Here is a 27,172-nt window from a genome sequence, read left to right as displayed (position 1 = left end):
GCTCTGCCCCCAGCAGATGAGGGTCAGGTCCATTTTAGCCTGATCTGAAGTTTCTCTTATGCTTTTACAAGAAACCCATTTAACACACTAACTTGTAACAAAGCTACCTTTTCTATTTAAAAAGGGCCTCTCTTGCCTGATCTCCAAGTTCTTATTCTGGTAATGCTTCTGGTTCGGGTAATTCTGTGAATTCACTTCTATCACATACACCCCTATGAATGGAAGCCATTGTTGTGAAAATCCTTTTCTTAAATGCTATTAGGATCCTCCCCCGCCCCTCCAATCCCCGTGTAAATAAAAATGGCTTCTAGGTTTGGTTCAGTGGTTTGACTTGGTGTTTACTCTTCCAGAATATTGTTGAAGCCTCTTAAATCCAACATGTCCTGTTTCTTTAGTTTGTCCCGACGGCAGACACACCGTCTTCACTGCCCTCAAGTGAATTTCCCCTCTGGAGGCGCCCATTTCCCTTATCGAGGCAGGACATTTGGCTCTGAAACAATTTCTAAATAGGTCCTCCCCTCAAGCCACCCAGCCTCCCCACCCTCCAATTTGAAATGACATTTAATCACCTGCAGAAAGGCCACCACAAGCTGCCCTTTATTTCAGTTAGGAGCTTGTAGCCCAGAGGGTAACGGAATTGGAAGAGAAGTAGCTGTTACTTCAGGGCCCTGGGGCACAGTGCGAAGAAGAACGTTTAAAATAGTCTAACCTCTGACCTCTCAGCTGTGGCGTGGACACGGTCAGTGTCCAATCACGAGGTCGTCCCGGGAATTTACTTGATCAGGGTCCTTGGATTAGAAGAATCAAGAGTCGAGGTCTGCAGGGCCGCTCCTCCCCTCGCCAGCAGGTGGCGCTGTGGTCGTGCCGTGTCCAGATGCCCTTCCCGGGCGTGGACGCCGGCTTTTCACGTGCGGTTTGCTCTCCCCCAGGTCTGTGTGCCCTGTCCATCAACCATTCCAATTCCTACGTGGCCTATCCTGGGAGCCGGACGACAGGCGAGATCGTGCTCTACGACGGACACGCCCTGGTAAGTTGGCGGTGACCCCGCCGGCGCAGCCCCCTGCCTGGCCGCGTGGTCAGTTTCAGGTGAGGGGCGGGCTCGGTGGCTGGGGGGCGAGGTGCAGAGGCGCAGGCAGCCCCGGCCACAGCTGTGGGGTGTGGACGGGAAGGTCATGCCCTTTGCCCTCATCGCCATCCGTCCACGTAGCCACAAGGCAGCCTGCCAGGCCCGGACAGACGCCGTGGCAGCTGGGGGCCATCGCGGGGTTGAGTGCGTCCTGCCGGGCCGTGGCGCAGCCTGCGACAGCGTGCAGCCATGTCCCATGTCCTGCCCTGTGCTCTCCGAGCTTCACAGAGCGGGCAGGATTGCTGCAGGAAGCCGGGCCCTAGAGCCGCATCACGGAGAACACAGTCACATCACCGCACTGGCCACCACACGGGTGGTCGCCCATCTCCCCGAGGGCAGGAAAAGGGACAGAAACACAGCAGCCCTTGCAGCAGCGTCTAGATACACCGGGAAGCGACGTGCAGCTGCTATGCATACGGCCTGGTGGAAAGAGGGAAACAGGGAACCCAGCAGAGGAGGGAGGGTGTCTGGGAAGGAAAGAGGAGGGAGAGGAGACGAAACGCGTCCTCCCTCTGCCCCAGCATCAACCTCCGTTTTCCCTTTCGCCAACAGAAGACAGTCTGCACCATTGCTGCCCACGAGGGGGCGCTGGCCGCCATTGCCTTCAACGCCTCGGGCTCCAGACTGGCCAGCGCCTCCGAGAAAGTGAGTTCCTCAGGGGCTCGCCTCCTGCCGGGGTGGTGGTGGCGGGTTCCGGGGGCCCTGGGCCCCAAAGAGCTGGCGGAAGGGGCCCGGTGACCCCAGCGCTCAGACCTCACTCCGGAGGGAGGCCTTCCGGCCCCTGCGTGAGGCGCTGCATTTATTAACTCGGCCGACCAAGGGCCTCTGCTGTGCAGGACACAAGCCGCTTTGCCCAGAACCTTGTGGTCTGATTAAGAAACGTGCTTGCCCATCATCACAGATACGGAGAGATGCCACGTTCCATAAACACAGTAGAAACAAAATGCTTGGCTGTTCAGCAGGAGAGACTGACATCTTCTGTCTGGAATAACCAGGGAAGGTGACCGAGTTGAATTTCAGATGCCACGAGAAACAGGTGTATTTTTGACGGGCAGAGATTGAATATCTGAGGGGGCCACAGCAGACTGAACGAGCGCGCCAGCGCCTTGGGCTGGGGGGGAGGGGCCGGGAGACGGAGGCTGTTCAACTCACCTTCCAAGAATGGTTTATACAGCACACATACAGAAAAGCCTCCGTGCACAGCCCTCCGTGCTTCCTCTCCTGAGACAGATGCTCAAAACCAATCTAACAAGCTCGTCTCTAAAGGGACGTGTCTGCGTGAAGCTGTGCACGGTACGAAACGCCTACCTGCTTTCTCTTCCAGGGCACTGTCATCCGGGTGTTCTCGGTTCCCGATGGGCAAAAGCTCTATGAGTTTCGGAGAGGCATGAAAAGGTCTGTGCTCATCGTAAAAACACACTGTAGAGTACGCACATGGGTCCTGCAGTGGACGGCTGGCAGCCGTCCGGGGAGAGGACGAGGGGCTGTGTGCGCCCCTCGCCCTGCCCGGGAGGAGGGATGATGGTCCTTTCTCAGGTGACTGACTAGAGGCCCCGCTGAGCACTCAGAACACCTGAGAGCTGAGAGGGCTTTGTGACCTGGGCCTCCAGCCTGGGGAGCCCTTTCTCGACGCGCCCAAGGGCGGCCCGTCGCGGAGAAATGAGACAGGCGAGGGAGTCGTGGCCCAAAAGTAACTGCTGACCCTCCTCCCGCGGAACAGAAAAGTGTGATGGTCTGGGTCCTATCCGCTGTAGGGCTCACAGACGGAAGACTTCCAGCGTGACGGGAAGGGGCGATGCCTGGTTTCTTCTCACCTGAGAAGCGACCCAGTGTGACTCTTTCCGATGTTAATTTCCAAGTATGAATGATACAGTGTTGAAGGGATTTTAGAAAACACAGGCAGACCTTGGAGAGAGTGTGGGTTCCATCCCAGACCACCGCAGTAAAGCCAGTATCGCAATAAAGCACGTCACGCACATTTCTTGGTTTCCTCGTACCTACGACAGTGACGTTTACACTGTCCTGCAGGCTGTTAAGTGTGCAATGATGGCACGAGTCTAAACAAAAGTGCCTATGCCTTAATTTAAAAATGCTTCATTGCTAAACAGTGCTGACCATCACCCGATCCTTCAGCGAGTCGTAACTGTTTGCAGTCATCACACCAAAGGTCACTGGTCACAGGTCACCACGACAAATAGAATCATCATGAAAAAGCTTGAAAAATGTTGAGGATGATCAAAACGTGACCGGGGGCGCGAAGCGAGCAAAGGCTTTGGGGAAAACGGCACCGAAGGACTTGCTCGAGGCAGGGCTGCCACAAACCTTCAGCTTATTAAAAAAATCGCAGTATCTGCGAAGCATCATAAAGCGAAGCCCAATAAAACGAGGTCTGCCTGTGCTCAAACTCTTCGCGATACATTTAGGTTTTCTTACATATATATGTGAAGCTGATTTTTGTACTCTCAGGCTGTTACCCTCATTCCCCGGGCTCACCCGTCCCTGTGTGGCTGTGTTTGCAGGTACGTGACGATCAGCTCTCTGGCTTTCAGTATGGACTCGCAACTCCTCTGTGCTTCGAGCAACACGGAGACCGTGCACATCTTCAAGCTGGAGCACCTCGCCAACAGGTAGGACACGAAATGCTCGTTACACTAAAAGAGTCAGATCCTGGTTGTCCGGCCGGCGCACATGACTTCTCTCTGTCAATGCCACGGACTTGGCTTTACTTGTTCTGTCCCCACCAAGCGGGGAGCGAGTGTCAGCAAAGACTAGGTGATGTGAGCTGGGGTCGCCCTCCTGAGTTTGCAGCCCGGCTCTGCCCCGTGTGAGCGGCGAGACCTCGGGCAGGTGATCTAATCTGTCTGAACTTCTGTTTCCTCGTCCGCCAAACCTAAAATATTAATGGTCGTATATGCATCTTCGGCCTGTGGTGAGTGCCCGGACTGAAAGCACGCAGCGTAGTGCCGGGCACGGAGTAAACCCTCGAGCGCGTTTGCTCGCTCGCTACAAGTGCCGTGACGCACAGGCCGACCTCGTGCTGTTGCTTCGAGCTTGGTTGTGCTTCGCGGATTCTGCGTTTTTCACAAACTGAAGGTTTGTGGCAGCCCTGCCTCGAGCAAGTCCGTCGGTGCCGTTTTCCCCAGAGCCTTTGCTCGCTTCGCGCCCCGGGTCACGTTTTGATCATCCTCAACATTTTTCAAGCTTTTTCATGATGATTCTATTTGTCATGGTGACCTGTGATCAGTGACCTTTGATGTTACCATTGCAAAAAGATTACAACTCACTGAAGGCTCACGTGATGTTCAGAATTACGGTATGCACATTTTTTTTTAATCAAATGGAGTTTATTTGAGACGGGGCTCAGATATGAATCTCCGTAACCTGGCTGCAAGTACTGTACTTTGTTTTCTGGCCGTGCTCTGAGGCATGCAGGAGCCCACGCCCCCTGCGATGGAAGCACGGAGTCCTAACCACCGGGCCACCAGGGAAGTCCCGCATGTTGTTTTTTAGACATCACGCCCCTGCGTGCTTACTAGACTGCAGGGCAGTGTAGACATCACTTTTATACGCACGTGTGCGACATGCTTCATCGCTGCGGTCTGGAGCTGACCCCGCAGCGTCTCCGGGGTCTGTGTGTATTCGTCACCCGCAGCACTGAGGGCCTGGCAGATCCTTCCAGGGCCGCTGCTGTGCCCGTGAGAGGAGCGGAGCGGGGTCGACAGCGTGTGCTGGACTGCAGCCAGGGGTGTGCGCATGTTTCCTGCTGCTGCTGCAATAGATCATCACAAACTTCATGGCGTAAAGCAGCACACGTTCACGGCCCCATGGCACTGCCAGTCAGGGTGGGCGGCCCGGGGGTGGCAGGGCTCGGTCTGCACTCAGGGTCGCGAGGCTGCAGTGCAGGCGTTGCCCGCTGTCTGCCTGAGCTCAGAGCCGTCCCCGTCCTGGTCGCTGGCAGGAATGCAGGCCCTCGTGCTGCAGCAGCGAAGCCCCTGCCCCCGCGATGGCCCCCAGATCCCCGTCCCTCCTCACGCGGCCTTCAAACCAGCAAGGTCGCGCCGATTCCTTCTCAAGCTCCTGATTTCTCTGAATCTCCCTCCTGCCTCTGGCTGGGCAAAGCCCCCTGCTCTTAAGGCCCATGCGATTGGCTAAAGCCGTCTGGATCATACCCCCTCGACAGCCACCTGGGCCGTACGGCATGACACAGTCACGGGGCTGCGGTCTCCTCCCTGGCACAGGCTCCGGGGACCAGGCCGTGGCACCCTGGGGCCCCTCCTAGGGACTCCGCCCGCTGTCGTGTGGGCACCAGTGCAGGTGCACAGGTGTGCAGCCCCTGTTTCTCCCGGGAAAGCAGTGAAGGGTCTCCTCCACGCAGGCCTCGGCCGTGGCAGTGTCATGTCACCCAGCCTGCCCCTGGGGCCCAGACCCTGCCCTGCACAGCCCAGGACGCGGCTCACACCTTCCTAGGGGGCCTTCAGACACCGCGTGTCTCCTGACACCCCCCCTAGGATCGCTATAGGAAATGGAAACATGAAATGTTAGCGATTAGCTCAGGGACACTCGGAAAGCGGCGGTGGCCTCGGCAGCACGGCCGCTTGTCCGGGTCCCGTGCTTCTCGGTCCGTGGGGCCTCCCGACACTCTCCGGCCCCTGGTTGCCCACGCGCTTCCAGAAGGAAGGGAACGGGTTCAGAGGAGTTCAGCGTCTCGCCTGGAGCCGGCCTCCGTCTCCAAAGCCAGGGTCCACGTGAAAGCGCCGCGTCTCACACCCGCCAGGCGGCACCGCCAGCGACAGCTCAAATCCGTGTCCCAAGCGTGGTGTCCTCTGCTGGGCCTCGCCTGGTACCAGGAGAGACAGGCTCCTCCCCCAGAGTGGGACTTCCACCCCTTCTACCCGCTCAGGGAGATACAGAACCCAGCCTCCGTTGTGTGTGTCAGTGTGTGTGTCTGTGTGTGTCTGTGTGTGTGTGTCTCTGTGTATGTGTGTCTGTGTGTGTGTGTGTGCCTGTGTGTGTGTGTCTCTGTGTGTGTGTGTCTGTGTGTGTGTGACACGGTGCCGGCCTCTGTCCCACACCGTCTGGAGCTCCCTCCCTCCCGGGGCACCCAGTGACTGTGGGACCCTGGCTCCGGCTGCCGGCCAGGGGCTGCTCTCACGCCCTCTGAACCTTGGCCCCGCAGGGCTGTGAAACACTAGATGCTGCCCCTCTGCGCTGCTCACGTGCCTGGAACCCTTCCAGCACCCGCCCCCGTGTGTGCGTGCTCCAAAGCATGCTGCTTGCCCTCTAAGCTTTTAAATAGATGTCATCTGTCTTCTGGACGTTTCTATCCCTTCTCGGACAGCCTCTACACCGTAGGACCCGCTCTCTGCCGGAGCTTTAATCCGTCGTCAGTCGTGCTGGGTTCGGGCCCCCGTGGGCAGCAGAACCATCCGGGCGCCCTGCCACCCCCAGGTCCCGGGATCCGGGGACCCCACGCCGCTGCCTTGGTCGCATCTCCATCCGAGTCTCTTATTGGTGCTTAAGGTGGGAAGTGGCCACTTGGGCTCAGTTCCGCCTCCAGGCTCACCTGCTTCTGTCCGTCTCAGGTCACCAGGAACACACCTTCCCGTCACTCTCCACGTCCCCCCAGCCCACCCCGTCCGTGAAGCGGTAACTCGTACAGCACGAGATGACTCTGCCTCTGCCTCCGTCCCACCTCTCTGGCCACCGCCCTGAACCGGGCCTCCCTTCCTTGGTCTCCCTCCTTGTAGCCTCTTCTGACCATCACACATCTTCTTGCTGGACTAATCGTTGGAACATGCCCCTCCGTCCTCAGACACCTTTATTCCCCTTTGCCCTCAGGAGTAAGGTCCCAGGTCCTCCAGCCTGGCGTTCGAGGCCTTCCTTCCTTCCTTCCTTCCCTCCCTCCCTTTTCCCAAACAACTAGAGGAATATTCCTTTGTCTTTGGCATTCACAACGTAATGGATACGGATACAACACACTTAAAGATTTAATCTGCATTATTGTTTTCTCAGTCACTATAGAGATATCAAATACGTGTTGAAGTATAGTGTTTTTTTGTTTGTTTTTTTTGATTTTTGGCTGCATCGGGTCTTAGTTGCGGCACGCAGGATCTTTCGTTGCGGTGCGCAGGCTCCAGAACACAGGGGCTCTGTAATTTGTGGCATGTGGGCTTCGTTGCCCCGCGACATGTGGGATCTTAGTTCCCCGACCAGGGATCGAACCCGCGTCCGCTGCACTGGAAGGCAGATTCTTTACCACTGGACTACCGGGGAAGTCCCGAAGCAGAGTTGATTTACCATGCTGTGTTAATGTCTGCTGTACAGCACAGTGATTCAGTTAAACACACACACACACACACACACTTTCTCATACTCTTTTCCCTTCTGGTTTATCCCAGGATGTGGAATGCAGTTCCCTGTGCTCTACAGTCGGCCTTGCTGTTTCTCCATCCCGTATACAGAGTTTGCATCTGCTCACCCCCACTCCCACTCCCTCCCTCGCCCTCCCCCGCCCTTGGCAACCGCCAGTCTCTTCTCTGTGTCTGGGAGTCTGTTTCTGTGTTGTAGATGAGTTCATCTGTGTCGCAGTTTCGATTCCTACAGATTGTCAGACTAAGCGAAATAAGTCAGAAAGAGAACAAGTGCTGTACGATGTCGAGGCTTTTCTCGCCGCACCTTGCCTGAGCTGAGGCCTCCCTGCCTCTGCCCCCTGGGCCGTCCCAGCGTGGCCCTGACTCTCAGATGCTTGTCCAGAGCATCTGATGGGCCCCCCTCCTGCCCCCTCACCCCGCTCGGAGACAGACCTGCCTCGGGGCCTAGCCCGGCGACCAAGCCTCTTCAGTCCCACCAGCCCCGGAGACGCCCTCTTATGAGACAGCACTCGCCGGGCGCCAGCCCCTACGCTGTGCCGCCGCTTTAGTTCTCACGGGCAGGGGACCGTGATTGTCCCCGTGGTCCCCGGTGAGGACAATGGGATATGAGGGGTGGAGGAACGCCCTCCGCCCCTCCCTCCTCTGTGGTCTTGGAGTCGCCCCGGCCTGGGCCCTGTCCCGGGCACCCTGTCTGGAGCGCCCACGCGTCCTCCCTTTGACATCTGTGCTGCGCCCCGCCTCGGATGCAGGACCTGGGTGTGGCTGGTACCCCTCGGTGACGCCCCACCCTTAGTGCAGCGCGCCAGGGCGAGCCGCGCAGGTGTGTCCCACGATGCTCAGGATGTTAGGGGGACGGCGGGAGCCTGGAAGCGCCCGTCGCCTCCAGACGAGAACCTCGAGACCCAGGGAGGTTTGTCCAGGCGGTGACAGGGGGGAATAAACCCCAGGGCTTCGGAGCCGCGGGCCGTGTCCCTCACCAGGATGCATCCCCCGGACAAGCGGCCTCTCGGCCGGGGTGCCTGGGGCGCATGCGGCCACCCTGGTCCTCGCCGGGCTGCTCGGCGCAGAGGCGAGTGTCCACCCTGCCCACCCGCGTCTCACCACACAGCCGTCCCCCCTTGTCTGCCAGAGACCCCAGGATGCGGCGTGGGGACTGCAGGGGGCACACCAGGTCCTTTTGAATTCCCCCGACCTTTGTGCATTGCCAGCACCCACCCGGGTGGCTCGAGGGCTGTAACCAAACACCTGTCCAAGCATCTTGCCCGGAGGTTTGCTTCCCACGCAGTCTGGCTGGGAGGCCTTGACGCTGAGATCGGCCTGTTCTTTTCTTCGGTGAGCCCAGAACAGGCCTGGGCTTAGGTTACAGAGCCCAGGGACTGATTCCAACTCACTCTCTGCCCAGCCCCCTTCCAGGAACCTAGAAATCAGGCTGATAGATTCAGCTTGCTTAATGCAGGAGGGCCGTCACACTGGGAACCTCTTAACGGCCGTGCAATGGCTCTTCCGAAGGACACACGAGCCCTTGACGCCCTCTGGGTACGGCCAGAATGGCACGTCCCGAGCGTTCGGGTGGGTGGAACGTCATGCCCGGGCACAGTCCCTTCCCGCTGTGGTGAGCACGGCTCCCAGCGTCGGCCGGGGATGTTGGACGGCTGCCAGGCCTCCAACATCCTCACCCTCACCTGGCACCGTGGAGGCTGCAGAAGGGCTTGGCCTCACCCTCGCCTGTGCCTTTTGCTCCCCAGCCAGCCAGAGGAGCCCTCGACCTGGACCAGCTACATGGGAAAGATGCTCATGGCTGCGACCAACTACCTCCCCACCCAGGTGTCCGACATGATGAACCAGGACAGGGCCTTTGCCACCGGGCGCCTGGGCTTCTCTGGGCACAGGAACATCTGCACCCTCTCTACGTACGTGCAGCGCCCCCCCTCACCAGGCACAAACCATTACAGATTTGCTTCCCCAAAGCACAGGTTTACTTGCCCCAGACACACACGCACAGGTTTAAAAGAAAGGCAAGAGAAGGGAGCCAAGAAGGGCACGTAGGGTCAGGACCCTCGGCACCCCGTGGCCGGCCAGCCACTTTCCCGTCCGGCGGGACCCTTTCTCCGGGGGCTGAGAAGCTGAGCTGGAAGCTGGCATGGGAATTTTAACCTTCTCATTCCAGTGACACTGTCTTGAAGACAGTTCCCATTTTTACGGAATTATGTAAAAAGGCTCTAGTTCCAAAGTCTCGGTCCAGATACCTATGGGGTCGACAGGTGTTTTATCTAAGACATTAAAAAGTGTTTATTAAAGCCAAACATTTGAAAAATTTTGTAAAACTAGCCAGCAAAGATGGGGGCCAGTTTTGCACCTGCCTCCTTCCTTCCGCTGTTAAAGGCAGAGACACACATAAGGCAGGTAGGCGGACGCTTTTGTTGGCAGGGGAACCTCACAGAGCAGCAGGGTGTATGCATATCCTTTTGTCTCACCCACACAATCATGGTCAAAGACAAGAAGTCATCCTCAAGGTAGATCACTAGGACACACGCAAGAAAGTCACCAGAAACCCAGACTCTGGGGTCAGCGGGCTGCGGGTTCATGGATGTCGGGACAAGGCGCTGGTGATGTCCCCGGGGGTGGGGGGGGGGGCGTTTCGTCCCTGGAAGCGGATCTGCCGCCCACGTGCGTTGCCATCCCAGCACATGTCTTCTTGGCCCTTAGGATCCAGAAGCTACCGAGGCTCCTGGTGGCATCGTCCAGTGGACACCTTTACATCTACAGCTTGGACCCTCAGGACGGAGGAGACTGCGTCCTAATCAAGACCCACAGGTGGGGAGACCGGTGGTCAGAAAGCCGGCCTTTCAAGGGCCGCCTGTGTCGTGTGCCCCTCAGCCCCGACGGCGCCCAGCCTCAGCGCTCTTGCTTCCCTTCCTCCTTCAGGGGCGGGCCCAGGGGCAGAGCCAGAGGGGCCCTGCTTGGCGCTGGGCTCACGTAGGGCTCAATGACATGCAAAATGGGGTCTCCCTGCTGGGCCCTCCTCTTCCTGGGGTCCCTCAGACATAACAGGCACTCCGAGCCGTGTACCGAACTGAATTGAGACGTTCTCCTGACCTCTGTGGCCAAGGGCAGGGCAACCTCCTGCTGCGGACAGGATGCCCCGAGCTGCCACTGCCCCGTCACCTGGGGCTCCCGGGTGCCCTTGCCTGCGCGTGCCAGGAGGAGCACAGGACCGATCTCGGTTTACTGAACGCCAGAGATGAGAACTCCCGTGATCGGCAGGTGAAGGTCACGCTGGCCCACGCTGACCTGGCAGGCCTTGAACCCCAGGGGCCCAGCACGGGCTTCCGGTGCTTTGCCTTTTGCAAGGGCCCTGGGCGTGAGGGGACCTTCTTGTCTCTTCCTTCCCCCCACGTCAGCTTGCTTGGCTCAGGAACTGCCGATGAGAATAAAGAAAACGACCTCAGAGCTTCCTTACCTCAGTCTTACGCAGCAACTGTGGCCAGACCAAGCCCTTCTGCAGCCTCCACGGTGCCAGGTGAGCGGGCACGGGGGACCTGTGTGACAGCGGCCCTCTTCTCCCGTCACCGCTGCCTGTGGACAGAGCACTCCCCCTGAACCACGTGTCTCCGCCAGACGCGGCCCTGGGCGTAGCCTTAAACGCGGGTCCCGGATCAGGGCCGGCAGAGCCCCCAGCGGCCGCCTCCCTAACGAGTAGTGGGAACGCGTTGCCTCCTGGACGGTTTGTAATCAGGTGGAAAGCTGGAGGAGCTGGGGGCGGGCGGGTGGAGGAGACCAGCCGCCCAGGGGCTTCGGGCCGTAAACGCTGAGGGTTTGCATTCGTGGGGAGCACAGTCCGTCCCGCGGGTCCCCGGACGCTCGCTGTGCTGAGGCCCGGCCCAGGGGTTGCGGCCTAGGAACAGACCCCATGCCTTCTCTCACGTCTCACTGTTGGTTTCCAGGTTATTCTGAGGATGGCGGGGCGCTCCGAGGAGAGGTCATCCCCGAACACGAGTTTGCGACGGGACCAGTGTGTCTTGATGATGAGAATGAGTTCCCCCCTGTGAGCATTGGGCACCCTTAAGAGCATCCAATCCGTGTGCTTAGACAGAACCCTCACCTGTGCACGGGCGGAGTCCTTTCCCTGTTGTCTCGTTTGTCACAACTAATCCTCCCCTAACACCCGGGAAGCCTCAGACCCCACAGACTAGCCCACCTGACAGTGTCAGGGTAACCGCGCGCTTGCCCAGGGAGCCGTGGCGGCCTCCCCGCGTTCGGAGGCCCGGGCGCCTTGACTGCTTCCTTAGCACCCTCTGCTGCTCACAGGGAGAAACCGGTCCGTCTAAGCTCTTCTTTTCCTGAGGCTCCCGAGATGCTCTGAGCAGAATGTTGCCGCCCTTGTGATGCTAAAGGTGGTGCTCTGACAGGGCTGGGCCCTCGCCCTCCTCCGGCTCTGACAGGACTGACCCCTGTGCGTTAACAGCCACTCGGAGAGCGGAGCGGCGGTGGGAAGCCCCCCGGGCACCTCTAGCCGGGCACCTCCCCAGCATCCTGCTTCAGCCGTCCTGGCAGCGAGGGCCCAGGCTTAGCTGGGTGCTGGGCATGGCTCCTCTCAGCATCCTGGGGTGAAGAGAAGCTTGTCCCCCTGGTTCTGGTTCTTCAAGCTTCCGTTCAGAGCAACATAGAGACCCCCTCTTAGGAGCTTCAGTCAGAAAACCGCCCAGACGGTCCACTTGAAGTCGTTTCAAGATGGAAGCAGTGTTTAGGCCAAGGCTTGGAGAGTCAGCTGACTGTCCCTCCTGGAAGCAGAGAGAAGTAGCCATTGGGCATAGATCTTGGGCTGCATTGTTTTCTCTTGGTCATGATTTTGGGTCAGGTGGATTCCATTTGCCAAAGGGTGGAGTGCGGGTCTGGCGTCTCTCTTGCAGAGGTCCATAGGACAATCTAGTAAGTCCAGTCAAACAAAAACAAGAGCTGCCGTAGGGCCCTTCGTGCAGGACTGCAGGGCCGTGTTCCTGACTTCCCAGAAGGCTCTGTGGGTTGCAGCTTGAGATTGGCCTTTCTGGCTTTTAATAGACAGATTGTCAAATACAGTGCCAACCAGTCAAGTTTACATCTTAGGGGTGGAAAGCAGTCATTCTTAAAAATACTAATTACACGTTTAAAAACGTCTCCCAGTAGACCCCTCCCAAGGGACCAGTTGTTTTGCTCTTGGGTTCTCCTGCCCCTACTCGCTATAGCGGGAGCTTTTCTGTCCCCCACAAAAGTTGGTGGTCATTTATCTGAAGTTGTATCTTCCGGGAACCAGAGCAGGTCAGATGCAGTGGGTATACATGTGGAATCTAATGGAATCAGCAATTTTGGTAAAAGTCTGTGACTGCTATAAAAGATTAGATTATTAGATACTTAACTGTAATCAGAGTAGACCTCGAAACCTCTTACATTTACAGAATTTGGATATCGGCATTCAGAAGGTGATCCCTTGCTAAAGAAAACCTGTATCAAATAATACGTACACCATGCAGATCATTTGGAGTTAAAAAAAAAAAATTGGAGACGCTTAAGAACTATAGCACTAAAATGAAAGGCCTGTTTGCTTATTCGGTGCCAGGAAGCCTGGTACAAGCCATTCGTCCTGTCTCCCTCGTAAGGACCAAACGAGTGGAAGTTGGTTTAAACTGCGTCGATTTTTATTTATGTAGAAGGAAGGCTTCCTGCCAGTGAGAGTGCCGATCACTGAACGAGCTTCCCCAGAACGGTCGCTAGGCCCTAGCAATTTCGGAGCAGCCCCCGTGTGCGGAGCCGGTGGTAGGGGTCTCGGAGACCATCAGACCCCAGCCCTGCCCTCATGCCTGCAGGCAGAGCGATGGGGTAGCAGGTGGGCTTCTGCATCTCAGTGCACAAGGATCGGGGCCTGAGTGCCCCTGGGATGTTCTTGCAAGAGGGACCATATTAGTCATGTCCTCATTGGCAGTGATAGTCCACCGGAGATGCTAAACAGCTTCCTCTCTCTGTCTCTGTTCTGAACGGTCATGCCTGTTGCAAACATCTGTCCAGAATCCTCCTCTCTACCCACATGCCTTAACACCTTCCGGGATCCTGACGGATCTTGGGGTCTCAGCTTCTCCCGGACACGAGCCTAGGTTTGCTCAGATAATCTCCTGAGGGGCTCGCTGGGTCATCACTGCTGGTCTTCTTTTTTAAATATACTGACAGTAACCTGGGTATGAGCCCTCTCATCTCCTTATGATTGACTTTGCTCCAAGCACAATGAGGGAAAAGAGGATTGATCCTTTCTGGTCCCTTAGAAAGATGCTGTATTCAGGAAGAGAGTAGCTTTGGTTTCGGTAACAAGCCAGCTTGACAGGTTTGCATATATTCTGACATTCGTCTTGCTCTTGGGACCAAGGGTGTTTACTGACCTTTTCATGGTGATTTAGCAGTCTGTGTTTACAAGTAAGATGAGCCTTAAAAAAAAAAAAAAAAGCAACCCATATACACATCAATACACACATACATTTTTACGAAAAGTATTTTCTGAAACTGCCACCTCGTCTACACCTAAAGAAGACGGGTGACTCTTCCGTGACCACACGTGAGGGTCGGCCTGCGGACAGACAGGCGGCAAAGCTCTGCCGGGCCCAGCCTGCCCCCGCCGACCCCGCGTGGGCACAGGTCTGCTGACCGTGCAGCCGGCCCGTCAGCCCCTTCCCGGAAAGAGTAAGGCCGTTCTGTTTTGATTTCGGTAGATAATCTTGTGCCGCGGCGATCAGAAGGGCAAAACGAAGCAGTCATGGTGACCGGCAGGACCGCCCCCTGTCAGGCGGTTTTGGAGACGACCAGGAAGGTGGATGCAAGGCATGCGGTTGTGTGAGCAGAATGGGGGGTCAGGAACCCGGGACGCGGTTTGCTGCCCAGCAGGCTCGTCTCAGCCCCGGTGGCCGGTGGGTGCGGGAGCTGCTGCGAACCCACATCCTGCCGTTGTTGAAAGTGCGTCCCAGCCAGAGCGTCCACGTGGACGAACCATCTTGGTCTATAACTCTAATTTGATATTACAGAGAGCATCCTTTCGAGAGCGTATGCTGCGTAAAAACGTACTTACCGGAGAATCTCTCTGAACTGTATTTCTTGTATATGCGACATAGAGAGGCTATTTTAGCCAGGCAAAAGGTTTGTGCAGTGATTGGAATAAATCATTTATGACCTTTCAGTCCCATTTAGGACACTGATAATAAAACCATGGCAACGCACTTTTGAGGCTTTAAAACTTTACTTCTTTGTGGTTTCTGAGAGCAGGAAGCACCCCTAAAATCTTTAAATACAGCCGCTTGACCTGCCGCACGGGGTGGTGGTCGGTGGGCAGGGCTGCGGGCTTCCGCCGCCCGGAAGCAGCTCTTACCTTGTCAGGTCTGCAGCCCCCTGGGGAGCTTCCCAGACACGGAGCGCCTCGGGCCCCCCAGCCCACCTGGTCAGAGTCCGCAAGGTCACAGGCTCCCAGGTGATTGTGCGCCTGTGAAAGATGGAGGTGCTGCTCTAGATGCCGGCCGGGAGGAGCCTCTGTTCAAATGACCAGCAAAACCGGGTGCATGAGAAAAGGCAACTAGAACATATCGAGCGAGCAGGCGTCACGCCGCGCGCCAGGCAGGCACCTGCATGCACCACCTGTCTCCTGTCTCCTCCTCAAGATCAGCTTGCGAGTCAGGTTAAACAACTGCCCAGGTTCAAAGCTGGGGCTGGGACCTGGCCTGACTCCTGACTCCACGGCCCAGGTGCCTTTTCTTACAGCTCGGGCTCGGCATGCCCTCAAGCCGGCACGCGGAAGGGACAGCGGGGGACGCGGAGTGGTGGCTTCAGAACAGACTTCTGAGCCTTATTTTTAAAGCACACGTCACTGCGAAGTGGGCAAAACCGCAGTCGGGATGTGAACCCGCCCGTCTCGCTTCCCGTGTTTCCGTCACGCGGCCTGGCAGCGGCAGGCGGTTTGGTGGGGATTACAGCAGGGGGTCACGGAAGGGTCCTGACTGTAATCGGCTCGGGAGGTGTTGTCGCCGGCAATGTCTTCAAGGACCTCCGAGAGAGCCGCTCTGACCTCGGGCAGCACCCGCTGGTACTCGGCACTGCCCCGGTCCAGAGGCACGGCTTCTGCGACATCGTCATCCAGGTTAAAGATGAGGGGAGGCTCGTGGTGCCGCTCGGGGCCGACGCTGCCGTCGCAGGCTCTGGCCCCACCTGGAGCGGGTGACAACAGAGACCCCGTCAAGCCCAGCACCGGATTACAAGGGAGTGCAAACATACCAGGACTCCAGTGTTCCAGTGACCGCTCTCCCTGCCACTAAGACACTGACTCAAGTATCTTTCCCCTCTACCCTCTGGGAGTACATGTGATGTGTCTTTTGAAAATTGATGTCTTGAGTCCACAGGACACTCAGTTTGGCAAATCAGGCAGGGAGGCCAGGGAAGTCGTTTCACTTCGGGCTGCAGTTCAGTTTCTTGTCTGAGTCAGAATCTGCCCGAGGACGGGTGACGGAAACGTTCGGAGCGACGGCAGCCTCCTTGGCGTTAATGATTCAGATGACTTTTTCTTTTTGCCCCCTTTTCCGTACAAAAAGTAGTTAGGGCTTCTGACAGGAATGAACACAATATAATTATACCAACAAAAGGAATTCAGGCAGAGGACAGCCCTGGGACACACAGGCAATCCTGAACACTTCCTTTGCCTCTGGTGTCCTTAGCGGGGAAACATGAACAAGGTAGACATTTACCAGCCACTCGGGGAAGCAGAGCCCTGAGGTGTGAGAGAATTTTTTCCACCGGCTCCTCCTACAGGATGGAACACTCGACAGCATCCTTATGAAAAGCACAGCTGTGCGATGAGGCCGGTCCAGCTGACAACTTTCTATCCCACCCTCCGCTACAAGCTGAGGGCCTGAAGCCCAAGTGCAACTCAGTAAAAGCAAATCTCCACGAAGGAGCCACAGTCACACCACGGGAGGACGCAGCTTTCACTCTGGGCCGATCTGAACAGAAACGTAAAGTGTGAACCACTGAGAGGGAAGGATGGGTAGATCGCGCAGCCTTCAGGAAGGCCCCATTGATGCTGCTCCTCCTGGGGTGGATTTCAGTTTGTCCAACGAAGAGGAAGAGCCGTTGCCTAGTGTTTGGAGGTGAAGTTGGCTCTTCTTTGCCAATAAACAGAGGTGACGCGAGCTTTGGCAATCAGTCAGGCGAAGGTGGGGACTGACTCCTCTTATAAAAATTAAAGGCTTCCGCTTAAGGGAATAATGAAGTAGCTCACATAAAACTCATCCTCCCATAGATGACAATTTTAAGTTCTAGGCAACATACAGAAAAAAACAACCAATTGAAGGCACCAGAAAATCGTCCATGCAGGCAGAAAGGAACTTGATTTTTGAAAGCAGGAGGCCGCACGGGGTGGGGTCTGTGTTTAAGTGTTTTCCCCTGGGGACACCCCCCTACCCACCCAGTCAGAGCAGCGTGGAGCAGCTAAAGCCCCAGGAGGGGGCTGTGGTCGCTTTGGCTTGAGGTGTCAGGGAACAGAGTTCAGAGCTGCCACCACAGATGCAGATTGGTGGGCAAAGTCCTGGGAAGGAGAGAGCTGGAGAGGGGAAGGCTTCAAATCTGCAGATAAACTCCCTTCAGAACCCTGGCTGACCCCTGAACTGGGCATGCACAGATTCTAGCAACAGCTACAAGTCTGAAGAGCTCAGCACGCACTTCCGTGCTACCCAGTGCAGGGAAGGCAGAATTTAGCGTGAATTCTGTTAGGTTAGAAAGGCTTGATCAACACTTCATGTTTTCCACTGAAGTCCCAAAAGGTTCATGCTAGGAGTAAAGGCTGTATCCCGGAATGAAGGCGTTTACCCAAGATTAAGGATAAAATCCAACAGAGCCCAGTTCTGACAGAGCATAAAATCAAGCCTCCTCAAGTCTGAGGGGATTAGGCAGCAATTAACTGCCCGTGAGAACCAGAGTCAACACCCCTCAGACTGAAAGTCAGAATCTCTACAGTGCATCACACACAACGTCCAGTTCTTAAAAACCACTCAATAGGAAACTTCTAGTCTCTGGTCCAGCATTTGGAGCTCTGGAAGTCAGCCCTCCATCCTAACAAGTAAAAAGCTGAACAAACTACAAAGTCAATGACTTCTGAGATCCATCAGAGAAGTGAGGTCACAGGGCAAACCTCTGCCCCCCGAACTGGAGACAGACAGGTGAGAATACAGAGAAGCACAACATACCAGAGCGGAAACCCACAAGCGGACACCTCTGGGAACCAGTGCCCTGTAGGGGATCCCGAACTATGGTGAACAAATGGCGGGAGGCTCAGCGTAGATGAGTTTAAGAGTTAAAAACCCCATGGGGGTGGGAGTCCTCTTTTAGATGAAAATCCTAAGAAAAAAGAAAAAAATAAACGCCAGTGATCAAAAGCACTGTGACAGAAATAAGAATAAGAATGCCTTTGATGGGCTCGTTCGTAGATTCCACGGCTGAGGACAGAATCTCTGAGCTTGAGGATATCTCAAAAGAAGCTTCCAAAGTTGAAAAGCAAAGAGGGAAAAAAATCTGCAAAACGCAGAGCAGAATATCCAAGAACTGTGAGGAAACTACAAAAAGTGTAACGGGAACACTAGAAAGAGAAGAACGCGTGAAAGGAATAGAAGAAATCTATGCAACTATAATGCCTGAGATCTCCTCCAAATTCATGTCAGACACCAAACCGCAGATCAAGGAAGCTCAGAGACCCCGAGAAACACCCTGTCGAGAGAACAAGAAGTCAAGCCACGACTCGAAGAAAGTATTCTCACAAGGCACATCTGATAAAGGGCTGTTATCCGAAATGCACAAAGAGCTCTTAAATCTCAACAATCAGGATGATGAGAATGAGAACCTGAACAGACACCTCAGCAAAGAAGATACACAGTTAGCAGAGAAGCATACGAAAGGGTGCTCAATGCTGTACGTCATCAGTAGTTGCAAATTAAATAACAAGACCCCACGACACACCTAGTAGAGTGGCCAAAATGAAAAACAGTGGCGACACTGGATGCCGGTGAGGGTGTGCAGCAGGGACTGTCATCACTGCCGGCGGGGACGCTAAGCAGTGCAGCTACTCTGGAAGACACCTTGGTGTTTTCTTACAAAATTAAATACACTCTAACCGTACGATCTAGCAGTCACACTTCTTGTTATTTATTCAAATGAGTGTATGTCCACAAAAAGACCTCCATGTGGATGTTTATAGCATAATCGTCAGAACGTTTACTCCTAATTGTGAAGACTTGGAAGCAAGCAAGATTTTCTTCAGTGGGTGAATGGATAGATTAACTGTGGTACGTCCAGGCAACAGAATATTATTCAGCTTTGAGAACAAACAAGCTCAAGCCATGAAAAGACACGGCGAAGAGCCTTAAAGTGGTATTTTAGTCGCAGCCGAGGCTGCCATAGCAAAGTCCCATAGACCGGGTGGCTCAAATCATAGAAATTGACCTGCTCACAGCTCTGGAGGCTAGAAGTCCAAGATCAAGGTTCTTGAAAATGTGGTTTCTGGCGAGGGTTCTCTTCCTTGGCTTGCAGACAGTAGAGATACAAAAAACCCTCGATACATACTAGCAAACTGATTTCAGCAGCTTATAAAAAGGATTATACACCATGTCCAAGTGGAATTTATCCCATGGATGCAAGGTTGGTTCAACATATGAAAATCAGTCAGTGTAAAGCAATGTATATTCATAGAACAAAAGACAAAAAAATGATCATCTCAGTAGATGCAGAAAAAGCATTTGACAAAATCCCACACTCTGTCATGATATAAACACTCAAGAAACTAGGAATAAAAAGGAACTTCCTCAACCTGATAAAAATTATCTGTGAGAAACCCAGAGCTAACATCACACTTAGTGAGGAAAGACTGAAAGCTTTCCCCCTAAGATTAAGAACAAGACATGAATGTCCACTGTCACCACTTCTATTCAACATTGTACTGGAGGTTCCAGCCACAGAAGTTAGGCAAGAACCAGAAACAGGAGGCATCCAGACTGGGGAGGAAAAAGTTAAACCACCTCTATTTGTTGATGAAATGATCTTATGTAGAGAAAAGCAAATAGTCGAAACTCGCCAGTTAAAAAGCAGAGCCTTATCAAACTGGATGAAAAAGCAAGATTCCTTTCTTTCCTGCCTACAGAGACGCATTTTAAATAGAAAAGCAGTTGAGTTGAAAGGAACAAAATAGATATATCACACAAACAGTAAGCACAGGAAACGAGTGGCTACGTTACCTTAGACAAAACATACTTCACGCCGTGGAGTACCAAGATGACGAGGGATATTTCACAAGGATCGAGAGTCCGTTTTTAAGGAAGACAAAACTAAAGGGAAATATAGGCAATCTACATCCTAAACGGAGATTTTTAAAACGCTTCTCTCAACAATTGATAGAACAACTAGACAAAAAGCTGGAGGGATACAGGCGATCTAGACAGCTATCAACACCTCCACCTGACTGAGATTTATGGAACAGTATACACAAGAACTGCAGAATACACATTTGCTTCACTTCCACATGGTGTGTTCGCCAAGACAGATCATCTGCAAGGCCATAAAATAAGTCTCAATAAGTTTCAAAAGACTGAAAACTTCCAGAGTATGTTTTCTGATCACAATAAAATTAAATTAGAAATGACCAAGACAAGAGCTAAAAAAGGCCCCAAAATTTGGAAATTAAGCAACAGCTTTCTAAGTGACCTATACAAGGTACTAGAAAATATTTCCAACTAGATAATGAAAGTAAAACATAGAATCTGGGAGATACAGATAAAGCAATGCTTAAAGGAAAACTGTAGCTATAAACGCTTATATTTGGACATGAGAAAGGTTTAAAATTAATTATATAAATGTCCTCTTTAGTAAACTAGAATAAGGAGAGTAAAGTAAGTAAAGAAGGGATGGAAATAAAAGCAGGAATCATGACATAGAAAACGCTAAAGGAAATTAACAGAGCTAAAAGTTGCTTCATTAAAGATTAATTAAAAGGATAATGAGGAAATATTATGAACAAATTTAGGCCAGTAAATTTGACAACTCAGATGAAATGGACAAATTATTTTAACAACTTACCAAAGCTGATACGAGAAGAAATTAAAAATAGGAATAGCCCTGTACCTATGAAAGAAACTAAATTGATAACCAAGAACTTTTCCATCAAGAAACCTCCAGGTCCTAAGAGTTTCACAGATGAATTCAATCAGACGCGAAAGAAATAATACCAATCTCCCATAGCCCCTTCCAGAAAACAGAGAAAGGAACACTTCCCAACTCATTTCCCAAGGTTAGCAAAACCCTGATACCCAACCCCGACACAGACATTGCAGGAAAGGAAAATTATAGACAAAATCTTGGCAGATCAAATCCATCAATATATAAAAAGAAGAATACATCACAACCGAGTTTATCCAGGAATGTAAAGTTGACCTAACATTTGAAAACCAATCGATGTAATTCACAGCATTAAGAGGGTCCTTATGCAAGTATATACATTTATAGGAACTCATCAAATCGTGCCGTTTAGGTCTGTGGCTTTCACTGTGTGTAAAGTTTCCCTCAATTACTCTTTTGAAAAAGGAAAAAGCAATAAGATCGCTTCATTCTAGGCCACACAGCAAAACAGACTCGCTGCCTCTTAAGCTCCTCCTAGGACACGACCTCAGAAATCACAGCCTCATCATAGAGGGACACACACCTCGTTCTCTAATCTAATGCAGTAGATGTCAGTTCACCTCACTTATCCCAAAGCAGTTGTATGTAATTAGCACGCAGATCTTCAGCGACGGGGGTGGGAAAAGGAGGCATCAGAGCACATCCGGGCTTCATCATGTTTCATCCTATTTCATCCCATCTGTTGAGATTTCCATTCTTCCCTTGCTAACTTTCCTGGGAGTTTGGTGATGCCTCAGAAGAACAGACCTCCCCTGGGTATCATAATTCCTGTCTGGCTGTGATCCTTTCAAACAGTCCTATCACTTCATAGTAGCTTTTATGATCCCAGCGTCACGATGACAAGGGCTTTCTGGCTGGGTTATGACTTCTGAAATTAACTCAGCCTGGAGAAACCATACCTCTGAGATAGGGTAATGTAAGGGCTGGCATCTGGACACTTTCCATCTGAAAGAATAACAAACATCTCACTGGTTTGCATTTTAGGTCTTGGAAAGTCGAAGATTCTTGTGGCGTTTTTAATATCTTTCAAGTGATGAACTCAAAGAACTTGTTTTGTTTTTATGCCACATTTTCTTTGGGGTCACTTATTCACCCTCAGGGCAAATAAATTTTTGTTCTTTATTATATAATTCTTTGGAAAGCTCTAACTTTAAATAACTGAATCAGGACTTCCCTGGTGGTGCAGTGGTTAAGAATCTGCCTGCCAACGCAGGGGACACAGGTTCGAGCCCTGGTCCAGGAAGATCCCACATGCTGCGGAGCAACCAAGCCCGTGTGCCGCAACTACTGAGCCTGAGCTCTAGAGACCGAGAGCCACAACTACTGAAGCCCATGCGCTTAGAGCCCGTGCTCCGCAACAAGAGAAGCCACCCCTATGAGAAGCCCGCGCACCACAACGAAGAGTAACGCCTGCTTGCTGCAACTAGAGAAAGCCCGCACGTAGCAATGAAGACCCACCGCAGCCAAAAATAAATAAATAAAATAAATAAATAAACTCATTTTTTAAAAAAGAAATTGAGTTAAAAAAAAAATAAGTGAATCAAATTGGAACCCACACCAGATCCCAGATTTGGGTTAGGGTTTTTTTTGGGGGGGGGGTGCATGGGGGGGGAGCTTGTTTTTCATTCATTAAAAAAAAGTGTTAGGGTTCCTACCAGATGCAAGATTCTGTGCCGAGCATGTCAAGACAACAACGATTAAAGAGCTTACAGAGGCTGAGTTTAGAGCGCTTAAAGCTACTAGAAGAAAGAAAAGATGCACTTGAATAACTGGCGTATACGGCAGAATGTGGTGAGTACCGGAGTTCTCCATGTCCTACCCAGCTGGAGGACGAGAAGCAGTTCTCAATCCAGGTGGCCTTAAAAGCCGAGAGGGAGTTTAACCTGGAGGCCAAGGAGAAGGACCGTCGCTCTTGGAGAACTAAGACTAGGAAAGTACAGGGACCCAGGGTGGAGGGAGTCCAAATTCACTTGGAAGCAAAAAGCCACGGCAAGACTTTGAGAACCACGCTATCACCCTTCTAAAATATACGTTTAAGATGGTCACAGGGTGAGCCAAGTAGGAGAGAGGCTTGGCTTTGCTAAATAGACCTCTAACAGCTATTTTCTGAAACAGTCTCTTGCTTCAAAACATCTCTAAGCTCCCACTGAATGTTCAGCCAGACTGGCATTGAAAGCATAACCGTGGGATGAAATGTTTTTCACGTGAAAAAGTGGACAGTGTGGATGTGCTGGACCAGCTCTGAGCTGGCTGGAGATCTAGGCGAACGGCAGAAAGGCCTTATTAGCGTACCTGTAGGTGCAGAGGGCCTGGGCAGGGCCCTTGCGTGTTGAGCCCTCCTCCTGGGCCCGGGTTTGGGGCGGCACCATCGGAGATGCTGAGAGCACCCTGAAAGGGGGCAGCCCACATCATCCTGGAGGCTTGAGCGAGAGTCCGGGTGGGACAGGGCCCCTCAGTAACTCACCAGTGACGAAGAAGGCCTTGTACCGCTCCACGCGGACAGTCTGAAGGGCTCCATCCTCTCCGGCCGCCCCACTGTTGGGGTGAAACAGCACCTGGGAAAGGGGAGCAGGGCTTACAGACAAGAAAACCATGCTAGAGGCTCCCTGGAAAGCATTACTTTCTTTTTGCTTTTCTTTTGGCTGTGCTGTGCACGGCATGCGGGATCTTAGTTCCATTGGAAGCGCAGAGTCTTAACCACTGGACCGCCAGGGAAGTCTCAGCATTACTTTCTTTGTCGTGGTCCCTGTTCCCCATCACCCGCCAAACCCACCCTCTGACACCCAGCCCAGCCCCAAACACAGACACAGGCCTGTGGTCCACACCATCCAACTCCCGGGAGCCTGTGTGAAAGAGCTCTTTTGCTAGTCAATTAATCGGAGTGGGTTACAGCTCTGCTTGGATTCCTAGGCCCAGTACTAGCCATGTCATCTGCAGAGTCCAGTGCAAGATGAGAATGAGAGAAACCTTGTCCAAAAATTAAGAATTTCAACTGTATAGCACAAGGAATTATAATAAATATCCTGTAACAAACCATAATGGAAAAGAATATGAAAAAGAATGTATATATGTGTATAACCGAATCACTTTGCTGTGCAGCAGAAATTAACCCAACATTGTACATCAACTATACTTCAGCAAAATAAATTTCCTTTTTTAAAAAAAATTTTCTTCATTTCTTCATTTATTTTTGGCTGCGTTGGGTCTTCGTTGCTGCACGCAGGCTTTCTCTAGTTGCAGTGAGCGGGGGCTACTCATCATTGCGGTGTGCGGGCTTCTCATTGCGGTGGCTTCTCTTGTTGTGGAGCACAGGCTCTAGGTGCATGGGTTTCAGTAGTTGTGGCACATGGGCTCAGTAGTTATAGCTCGCGGGCTCAGTAGTTACGGCTCGCAGGCTCTAGAGCGCAGGCTCAATAGTTGCAGCGCACGGGCTTGGTTACTCCGCGGCATGTGAGATCTTCCCGGACCAGGGCTCGAACCCACGTCCCCTGCACTGGCAGGAGGATTCTTAACCACTGTGCCACCAGGGAAGTCCCAAAATAAATTTCTTAAAAAGCTGTTTTCTTTTAATTACTACCCACCCCACACACACACAAAAAATTAAGAATTTCAAGGTGGCCACAGCACGTGTGCTTTAAAGCAAGCACAGGGTCCTTCTAAGTGCGGGTCCCTCTGTGACAGCAGGGGTCACCCACCCAGGAGGCTGGCCCCTGCCTGAGCCCCACCCCTCAGGGTCAAGACGGGGCCTGGGATCTGCATGTTTTAGAAATATTCCCAGGGAGCCTGACGCAGATCGGTGGTGAGCCTTGGATCTCTTTGGAAAACAGCTTCTTCAGCATCCAGTCGACTCCAACTCTCACGTGAGGGCGTCTCCGTGTGACTTCTCCAGAACCGTGCACGGCCTTCCCTCCAAACACAGATCACCTTTGACTCCGTCCTACCACACTCAGACCGAGCAAGGCATCAATGACAGAATCACCCTCCAACTCCGCGCTTCCACTGCAGGGGGCACGGGTTCGATCCCTGGTCGGGGAACTAAGGTCCTGCAAGCCAAGTGGCGTGGCCCCCCCCCAAAAAATAAAAAGAATCACCCTTCAGAATGGAAACACCTAGTTCAGGGTTCCCAAGGACAAGGTTTGATAGAAAATAAAAGACCAGCATCCTTGGCAATTGGTGGCTTTGGGCTGGAAACGTGAGACCGCCTTGGTGTGAATCATGACCGATATATATCACTGGAAAGGCGCTTACATGATTCAAAGTTTCCATGGAGCTAAAAAAAAAAAAAAATGAGAAACATCTGTTGGAGCGGTAAACAGCTGTCCCCCCAAGTTTCCCGGCTCTGAAAGGATGCCAGCGAGGGTGGGGCTCCTCCCACACCTGCTGCTTCCGTGCTCTCGTGACAGGGCCTGCCAGGTCCCCAGCCGGCGTGATGACAGCAGGCTCCTTCCAAACAGGAAGAGAAGTCGTAACTCAAAACCCTCACTTCTTCCAACCCTGAAGGAAGCCAAGCCTCTCACCACAGGAGGCTGTTTTGTTTCCTTCTGGAGAGGGCAGGAAGTGGGGGACTTGGGAAATCTATTGTCAACAGATCTAGGATGTACTCAGACATCCAGGAGATGGGAGCCCAGGCCCGCGGGTTCGAGCCATTGACATTATGGCTCAGTAACAGAAACAGAAATTCCGTAAGCGGCGGCTGCCGTGTGCAGGACATTCATTTGGTGTCACCAGCCGCCACTTCCAGAATCCAAGAGCAAGCAAAATGGCTCGCTCTCGGGAGGGCGGATGGATCTTGGAGAACTCGTATGTGCCCCGCTTTTCCCCTCTGAGCAGACTGATGGTGGCGTTCTTGTTTATATCAACATAGGAAGGAGGTTGGCAAATTTACACATGAATCACAGCTGAAGACATTTCCTCTCCAGAGGACACCCGGTCAGAATTGCAAAGATAACTTTATCTTCTGCAAACACGTTGCATCTTCTTGGTTGCCTTTCTTACCTGTTTGCTTTGTTTTCTTTTGTTTTGCTTTTTCAACCAGGGAGCGGCTCCTTACCTCTCTGGAGGCTGGTGCCTGGGTAGCCTCCCCAGAAGGAGGGGTCTCCCACCCCTTCAGGTCTGGGTGCACAGACCCAGGTCTCCAAAAGCCGTCAGCCTCGCGCCAGCCACTCCAGACAGCATCTTTTGCCACTAGGGGGCCTCCCTTATCCCTAAGAGAAGTGATCAGCGGTGCAGAGACCAAGACCCGACTTCCGTTTCTACAATGTATGGTCTCCAGGGATGGACCAAGCATTGTATGACTACACAGCCCCAGACTGGTCGTGACAGGACAGATGCAGAGCCATTAAGAAGCCTTCCCTCGGCTGACAACTTCTGGACTTGGTCATGGCAACCTGGGGCTGAGGTAGGACTTGACCAGCAGTGATGCTGCAACCTCCAAATTCCATCCAGGAAGCAGGCGAGCCTAGAGTGGGATGCCTGCCCCCAGGCTGTGCACCCTCTCCTGCCCCCTCCCCTCTCCCCCTTTGTGGTTGCCCTCGTTGCCTGGACACAGACCCCTCTAGATCAGAAGCAGAAGGGTCTGCAGGTGCAGGAATACACGACATGGCATCAGCGACCCTAGCTGTCCATGAAGTGGGTGGTGAGACCGCTCACAGCAGGAAGACCTATAGCCCAGCATTTGCCTGTAAACCTCTCAACGCAGGACCTGGGGAGGGTGCCAGGGCTTACGTGGCCCCAGGTTGCTTCAGCTCTTCGACTTTCCGTTACTCGTTTGCAAAATAGGGAAGAACCCAACCGCTGAGACTTTTTGCATATTGTTTTGAGATGACGGTCTAGGAGTTACTTTGAGCTTCTTGAAACTGGAATGGTTTTCTAAACCAACCCATACTCGAATCTTGTAAGCCCAGCATATACCTAAGGGTGAACACAGCTGTGTTTGTTAACATATATATGTGTATGCTGTGGGAACTAATCAATATATTCTAATTGGAGTATTAAGGAATGTTCCAAACAGGTGGCAATGTTTACATCTAACCTTTAAGGCTGTTATACACAGTTGGATGCCCCAGAATGGTACGGTGCCTTGCACGTGATAGTTACTCAATAAATGATTACTGAAGACCAAAACCAAAACAAGGGACTTCCCTGGCGGTCCAGTGGTTAAGACTCCACGCTTCAACTCTGGGGGCGCCAGGTTTGATCCCTGGTCGGGGAATAAGATCCTGTACGCTGCACCAAAACCCAAAACCCAAAAGCAAAAAGCACGCGGATACGTGCACGCGCGTGTGTACCCACGTGTATATGTGTGCATAGGTATGTATATTTCTACAGTCACTCATATATTTTTCCCTCCTGGTCCTCCATCAGCAGACTCGAGACAATGTACTCCAGTCTCCGCAGCGGCTGAATCTGGGGCCAGCGGCGGCCTACGTTGAGCCCTAAGGTGTCTGGACTTACGCTACAG

The 27,172-nt window shown here is 53.0% G+C and overlaps 2 protein-coding genes across 6 annotated transcripts in view; one reads left to right on the top strand and one right to left on the bottom strand.

Moving 5' to 3' along the window:
* WIPI1 (WD repeat domain, phosphoinositide interacting 1) overlaps nt 1-22,905 on the top strand; it is a 37,936-nt gene extending 15,031 nt beyond the window's left edge. Inside the window, exons 5-14 of one of the 4 annotated variants that reach the window (XM_082678378.1) lie at nt 930-1,027; nt 1,679-1,771; nt 2,451-2,521; nt 3,646-3,753; nt 9,243-9,407; nt 10,204-10,311; nt 10,899-11,017; nt 11,442-11,542; nt 13,182-13,357; nt 14,229-14,725. In XM_082678378.1, coding sequence (XP_082534504.1) covers nt 930-1,027; nt 1,679-1,771; nt 2,451-2,521; nt 3,646-3,753; nt 9,243-9,407; nt 10,204-10,311; nt 10,899-11,017; nt 11,442-11,542; nt 13,182-13,357; nt 14,229-14,232 — 1,043 coding nt within the window. In that variant the 3' untranslated portion in view covers nt 14,233-14,725. Of the gene's footprint in view, nt 1-929; nt 1,028-1,678; nt 1,772-2,450; nt 2,522-3,645; nt 3,754-9,242; nt 9,408-10,203; nt 10,312-10,898; nt 11,018-11,441; nt 11,543-13,181; nt 13,575-14,228; nt 14,726-21,696 lie in introns of those variants that run through there. The other 3 variants (XM_082678380.1, XM_082678379.1, XM_082678377.1) reach the window with 3 other exon arrangements.
* The window catches only part of ARSG (arylsulfatase G), a gene marked incomplete at its 5' end in the record, with an annotated part of 69,877 nt that continues 57,927 nt past the window's right edge, over nt 15,223-27,172 (bottom strand). The window contains 3 exons of one of the 2 annotated variants that reach the window (XM_082678376.1): nt 15,394-15,708; nt 23,005-23,100; nt 23,177-23,267. In XM_082678376.1, the coding sequence (XP_082534502.1) occupies nt 15,434-15,708; nt 23,005-23,100; nt 23,177-23,267 (462 nt within the window). In that variant the 3' untranslated portion in view covers nt 15,394-15,433. Of the gene's footprint in view, nt 15,709-23,004; nt 23,101-23,176; nt 23,268-27,172 lie in introns of both variants that reach the window. The other variant, XM_082678375.1, reaches the window with a different exon arrangement.

This window comes from Grampus griseus (genome assembly GCF_964374135.1).
Source record: "Grampus griseus genome assembly, chromosome: 20".
Taxonomy (NCBI): domain Eukaryota; kingdom Metazoa; phylum Chordata; class Mammalia; order Artiodactyla; family Delphinidae; genus Grampus; species Grampus griseus.
The sequence above is the reverse complement of the archived record's forward strand: the minus strand, read 5'-3'. Positions and strand labels throughout refer to the sequence as shown.